Here is a 7,234-nt window from a genome sequence, read left to right as displayed (position 1 = left end):
GGAAAGAGCACAACATCACAGTAGAAACCCATGAAACCGCCCCTGAAGTACAAGAAAGTATGGAAGCCACAGAAACAACTCTATTGCATAAACAATTTTGCCTTAGAAACAACTCTGCCCCTATTAACCACCTTGAGAGTTTCCAAAAATTTGTGATTGATCTCCATCGCTTCAGATAATAGCTAAAACAGTGCATATCAATGTTTTATTTTTATTTTTTTTGAAAGAGGGCTTAGGATATATACTAGTGTAGGAATCCTCTTTGAGAAAAATTTCATGGTGGATGCCAAAAAAGAAAGATTGCAAGGATTGCAAAGAATAAAATATCGTATCAGGTGATTAGTTTATTTTGCAAATGACACTTTTAAGGAATCTCATGTTAGTAACCTTGTTTCTGGACATGTGAACTCTGTGACAGATCTCTAAATTCTCATTTTAGTTGCATGGCACTGTTTCTCCAAACATTTGTCATCTGTTTCTTTCATGCGAAATGCATCTCAAATATTCACCTTACAATAAACAAGCTAAAAATATAACAGATTTAGAAGCTAAAAGAGGCCAGAAATTTTTATTTACCAGAGTGCAAGGTAGTGTTTCTATCAATATTTCATCAACCCAAAATCACCAAGATTCTAAACAAAAATTAGTAAACAGTTCTTTGCTAATACTAATGGTTTAGCCGACAAGTATTTAAGGCTTTAGCTGTAGCCATGTTAAAAGGTTGGAATTTAACAAGAAATGTTATTAAACAACAGGCTAAGGGGTCTCTAATATTCTCAAAAATTGTGAACATTTACAAATTATGGGTTAAGTTAAAGAGAAGCTCCTCCATCTTTCCTCAAGTATCACAACAAACCAAAACAACACAGCAAGCATGGATAACATGACCTAATAACTAGTAAACTCAATCCCATCAAATAAACACAATCGGATACGCTGAAAATATAATTCCATGGAAGCACCTGCTATTGATGACATCAATTTCATGGAGCGTGACACAATGCACAATCTCTTTCCTCTTCTGCAACTCCCCACCAGGACACTGAACAAACCTAACCTGCGGTCCAATAGCATCATAATCCCTTGACCGCGAAAAAGACCTACCAAGCTTGGTAACTTTCCCAGAAGGCTTATCAATAGCAATAACATCCCCACTTTGCACTTTTTCCTTTCCCAAGCTCTCAATCATCTTCGCTCCCAAATCATAAACCCCCTCCATCTCCGTTGTCTTCATTGTCAGTTTCCCCGTCTTCAAAGCAGCACCAGCCACTGCTGGCCTGTCAATTTGAATTTCTACCACTTCACCTTCAATCACCTCGGTTTCTTCTTTAATTCTAACAGCAATTGCTTTCCTAAAAGACTGCATTAAAGCCTCGGTTTTTGACATTTCAAGAGAAAATATTTCGCTTGCGGAGATCATTGCAAATGGGGTTTCAAGACCTAGGGATTTTGCCATACCCATGGCAATTGCAGTTTTACCGGTTCCAGGTTGACCCGCAATAAGAACGGCTCGGCCTGCGATTCTTCCTTCTTTTATCATTTGGAGGATGATGCCGGCGGCTTTGCGGGCTGAGGTCTGTCCCACCATTCCTTCAGAGACGGCGCGTGGCTCGAGGGCTGAGTCGAGCCCCAGGCCGCGGATGTGGGAGTGAGCACCTATGCGCTCGATTCTTGTTAGATCTCGAGTTTCTGAGAGTTTGAGGTCTGCCATTGGAGGAGGTTGCTAGAGAAAGAAGGTTTATTTCAGGGTTTTTCAGTTTTTTTTACTATTTTGAAGTTGAATGCGTGTCTGCGTGATGGTAGATTGGGAATTTTGGTGCTCCCTAGTGTCGGAATTGGTGACCGTGCTTTGCCGAGTGGCAGATGAATTGATTTAAAAAAAAAAAACAAATGAATAATTATTCTCAACGCAATATTTAGAAGTAAAAACAAAATTATGGTTGTGAATTCAAAATTAATAGTATAAGTTTTAATGGAAATTAGATTTCTTTTTCTGTGCTGTGAGGAAAAATAATTTTTTTAATATAAATAAATTTAAGTAATGATAATTTGAATAAATTTGACTATCATTCAAGATAACCTTAAATAAATAAAATAAAAAAATAAAAAGCTCAGCACTTAATAGTTTTATATAAAATAAAAAAATAAAATTTAAAATAGGTTAATCTTTAAAACCAATAAAATTGATCATAAGATCATCATATAAAAGATCAAAAATAAAATCTTGAATAAAATTTTTAATTATAAAAAAATAAAAAGAAAACAAAGAGTTGTTAAAACAATGAAGATCAAATCTAGTATAAAAAATATAAAAAATAATGAGAGACTTAATAAAAAATATTTATTAAAAAATTAAAATAATAAGAACCAAAATTTAATTAAAAAAATATTGAAGGACAAAATTGAAAAAAAAATTAAGAAAATGATTAAAAAAGAGCAATAAAAAAATGAGAACTAAATCTTTAAAAAAAAATAAAATAAAATTCAAATGTCAAAAATAAATGTTATTGATTAAGGATTAAATCAAAAATAAAATCTAATAAAAAAATTGAAAGAAAAATAAATAAAAATCAAAAGAATAAGAATCAAATTTGATTTAAAAAACATAAAAAATCAAATGTCAATAGATAAAATTAAAAAAAAAAAAATCAAATTCGATATAATTAAAAGATAGAGAACAACTTTGTAATTTTACAAGGTCAACATACTCTTTAAGGTGAAGGAGAGAAAAACAAGAGAGAGGTGAAAAATTATCGCTCAAAGCTTTTTCATGCCAAAAATGTTGACATGCGTTGGCTCACCATGTAAAGGGTGACGCAATGCTTTAAATGTTACCCCAAAAAACTACCCAACAATCACTAAAAGATGCTACCCAAAAGACACAATCACCTCTCACTTATTAATACATGCTCTACACATGCCATATATTTTTTTAATTAAAGAAAAATTAAAACACTCTTAACCCCACGTGATAATTGCAAGAAAACTAAGATTAAAGAACTAAAAATACTACTTACCTTAGGCAAACAAAAGTTGACTGTAAGGACTATACGATAATTACATTATATAAAATAATATGAGAAACTAATAACACCATTTAGACATTAGCCATGTTTTTTTTTTTATCCAAGGGCATGAGTTTAATTACATTATGCAATAAAGATATGCAAATATAATTTTACCCTTAATTGTGTGTTTGATTCTTTAAAAGTGTGTTTGATTCTTGGTTTTAAAAGGGCAAAACAAATATTTTAGCATGGATTTGCACTATTTATAATCCATAATAAAGCATTAATAACTTTTAACTTTATATATAATTACTAACGTTTATATGTTTTAATTAATGTTTAAAAAAGAGTTTTTAAAGTCAAAAGATTATAAATTTTAAAGATAGATATAATCGATTTTATTTCATAATAGCACTCAAAGTTTTTATTTATTTATTTATACAACAACATTTTTTATATATAAAAAGAGAAGTAGTTTAAATTTCATTGAAAAAAATAATAAGTTAATGATGAAGTGTCAAAATATCCAAATAACTTAGAAACAAGACTTGTATGTTGGATAATCAGTGAATCTCCTAATTCTAACAATTTGATTCATTCTCTCTAGCCAATGAAGCTTGTAATTAATGCTTGATGTTTGGTAAGCCAAAATGGTTAGTTGTTAATATTTGCAAAAGATCCCTCTTGGAAGATGATAGAACTTTTATAAGCTTAAGTAAATTTCTTCTATATATAAAAAATACAATGATATTTTAGAGAGATATGCTATGAATATATATATATATATATAGAGCTTTCCCTATCATTATGAATTATAAGTTTGAGAGCCCACATTATATATATATATATATATATATATATATATATATATATATTAAAACTATAAAAAATGAAGAGATTATGAACCTGAAACTTAAAGAATTCATAGGTATTTTATAACCGATGAATCTTATTTTTACATAGAGGAGGGACTGAAAAGTTATTTTACTCTTGTGATAATATTTTGAGTTGTACTCTACTCAAAATAACATGCATTGGATTAGTATAAAATATTAAGGGACCTGCACGAGGTCCTGAAAAAATTATAAAAAAATATCAGGCTTGAACGAGTTGATTGAGACTGTTAAGAGCGAAAAATAGATTCAAAAACATTGTTTATATCCAAGAATGTTGAACTTTAACATGATAACCCAAACTTATAAGATGCTAGGAGTACATGCCTAATTGAGCTCAATGATGGCACATTGGGCCTAAGCTTTAAGTCGAGCCTAACCAAATATTTTATTAACCCAAAAACTTTTAAAATTGTCTCCTATACTAGAATTTAACCAAGAAGATTATCTTTATCAATCTAGTTCTATTTTGTTCAGCAAGATAAAATGCAAGAAACACGATAAATATAACTTTTTTTATTAAATAAAATTTATTGACACCAAGAACAAGTATTGTTGTTGATGTACATTGAACAACTAAGTAATTTATCTCTCCCTAATTTCTTTTTAGTAATTAATCTCTCCTCTGTATTACCCAGGGACATCAACGTGACGAAATTAACTCCTGTATCAAAGCACACAATTGAAAAATCATAGGGATAAAAAAGAAGTTTGACTAAAATCCAAAGGCAAAAAAAAAGTAGCCAAAAACAAAGGGAAAGTTTTTCTAGGAGAGAGATGCTTAATTGTTTCTATAGGTTTCAATTTAAATCCTTTAATTTTTATTTCAAATAAACAATAAATTGCATTTTTGTTTGGTAAAATTCTACATCAACCTATTATTGAAATACTTTACCAACACTATAAGAAACCTATAATAATCTAATAGGAAACCCATTATCAAACTATTTTACCAACACAGTAGGAAACCTATACTAATCTAATAGAATCAAATTATCATGCCAAAACATTAAACAATTAACTGTGAAGAGATTTAATTGAAACAATAAAAAGTTATGTGATAAAGAAAACACATAAAACATAGAGTATGCCAGAAAAAATCAAATGATAAAGAAAGCCAAATAATGAGTCCATAATAATTAAAATATCAAAACTCCTAGCCATATTAGTTTTTTTTCTCTAATTCTAATTAAAAATTTTGATATGTAATTATATTTTCACTATAAAAACTCTCATATTTTACTATGGATTCACACAATGATAAATTGTTTTACTTTTCATAGTGAAAATCATATGATGTGTTTTTATAGGTAAAATCATTTTTTTTACAAGATTTTATTATATTGGCTTGGGGGTAGAATGACCTCTTAACTTTTTTGTATAATGTAATGTTTAAAATACCATTAAAAATTACATTTGCTTAATTGTTTTGGCATAAGAATTTTTATTTTATTTTTTATATTTGCTAGTATAGTATAATCACTAAGATACCCTTAAAATAAATCAAAAAAATCTTAGGTCATGTCAAGTGGCTTTTTAGTTCTTATGTTATGTTTTTTTTTTGTTAATATCATGCGAGGTCAATGGCATTTGTATCTTTTAATAAATTAAATAAAAAAAAGATAAAAATTATTGGCACATACAAAGCTAATAAAAGGTGCTTAAACCTTTTTGATAATGCATGTGATGCCTTCTAGTTGCTAAAAATAGTCAAACATTATTTATTTCAATTCCTTATATAGAGGTAAATCTAATTGGCAATACATGTAATAGTTTGGTGCTAATTAAAATTTTATTTCTTCTTTTTATTTTCTCTCTTCCTTCCCCTTAAAAACTATGCCAACTTAGCAAAAATCAAAGGTTGTCTTTTATTTTCTTGGAGTTCTTATTTTTTTGATTTTGATTATTTTTTATTTTTTTCGAATCATTTTTTTATCTTGTTTTTAATTTATTCCCTTATCATTTTATTTTAATTGATTTTTATATAAGATTTAACCTTATTTTTTTATAATTATTTTTTTTACTTGATTTAATTTTGACGTCAGATTTGACTCTTATTCTTTTTTTTTTTGCCTTGATTTCTTTTTTGAAATTATTATTTTTTTTTAATTTTACCTTTTAATATTTGACTTGTTTAAAATTGGGTTTCATTAAATTTTTCAGTGCGGTTATTACAGTTTCATGACCAAGATCACATATATAAAACTTTAACATGGATTGATATCTTTCATTTTATTTTTATATTAAATTTATTTTTTATTATTTTTGCTTTTTCATTTTTTTTAAAATTGCTTTTTTATTTTTATTTTTTAGCCTTTAGCATTGTATTGCTGAGGAATTGACTTCATTATTTTTCTTGATACGGTAATTTTTATCTCATAATTTGGATTATGAATATTTATTGTTAGCTTGAGTTAATATTATTTTTTAAATTATATTTTGTATTTATTTTTTTAATTTTAATATTTAATATTAAATTTATTTATTTATTTATTTATTTAGAAGAATATCTCATACTCCGTATTCAAGTTACACGTTTTTTTATATTAACTTGAATTGAATTAAAACTTTTTTTGGTTCATTTTTTTCCATCATCATCCTTTAGCATAAAATTCTATAACTCTGATTTACAAAATTTTATTTTACTTTAAAAAACAGTGGCAACTCTTTAACACCCGTTTTTTTTCGGTTTTAAAAAAAATCCACCAAGTAGTCTAATTCCAATTCCGACTCTAATTCTAATCTAATGTAACAAGGTTGTACCGATGATATTTATCTGTTGACGATTGAAAAAGAGAGAGACAGACTCAGAGAAATTTCTTTGGCACAGGGAAACTGTAAATAAAATTTATCGCTTCACTCTAGGAACCACCTTGGCAGCTTGAAATTTAAGCTAATTAAATTTCACCGCTTGAATATTAAGCTAATTAAATCAGAGTAAATCTCTACACTCTCTCTCTCTATATAAATCAACTAGAACCTTCTACTGCTATCCGCTCTGTTGGTATTGTTTTTTCTTTCCCTCTCTCAACTTCAATCAGCTGTCGATCGCAACTCCCTCGATCTTTCTAATGGCGGAAGTTACTGAAACCACCGCCGCTTCCAGCTCCGAGGGCAAAAACCCGGCGGTGCCGGAGACTAAAAGATTATGGAGCGACGAAGTAGATGACGAAGAGGTTCAGCCGACCGCAACAGAGGAAAAAGCTGTCTCGGAGCTAAACGTTGACGCATTAGCTATCGACGAGAACACGAAAGTCAACAAGTTCCTTGACGAACCTGCTGACTCTAGAATACAAGCCGTACGACCCCCCCCCCCCCCCCAACACTCTCACC

The 7,234-nt window shown here is 29.1% G+C and overlaps 2 protein-coding genes across 2 annotated transcripts in view; one reads left to right on the top strand and one right to left on the bottom strand.

The window, feature by feature from the left end:
• The window catches only part of LOC105121762 (ruvB-like 2), a 2,876-nt gene extending 1,027 nt beyond the window's left edge, over positions 1–1,849 (bottom strand). The window contains exon 1 of the mRNA XM_011020544.1: positions 963–1,849. Coding sequence (XP_011018846.1) covers positions 963–1,711 — 749 coding nt within the window. The 5' untranslated portion in view covers positions 1,712–1,849. The remainder of the gene's footprint in view (positions 1–962) is intronic.
• Positions 1,850–6,853: 5,004 nt separating this feature from the next.
• Positions 6,854–7,234, top strand: part of LOS4 (P-loop containing nucleoside triphosphate hydrolases superfamily protein) — a 6,167-nt gene continuing 5,786 nt past the window's right edge. The window contains exon 1 of the mRNA XM_011020543.1: positions 6,854–7,200. Within this exon, the coding sequence (XP_011018845.1) occupies positions 6,973–7,200 (228 nt within the window). The 5' untranslated portion in view covers positions 6,854–6,972. The remainder of the gene's footprint in view (positions 7,201–7,234) is intronic.

The sequence above is a fragment of the Populus euphratica genome, unplaced genomic scaffold (assembly GCF_000495115.2).
Source record: "Populus euphratica unplaced genomic scaffold, PopEup_1.0 scaffold46.1, whole genome shotgun sequence".
Classification (NCBI taxonomy): domain Eukaryota; kingdom Viridiplantae; phylum Streptophyta; class Magnoliopsida; order Malpighiales; family Salicaceae; genus Populus; species Populus euphratica.
Note: the sequence above shows the minus strand (reverse complement) of the source record. Positions and strands in the feature narration are given on the sequence as shown.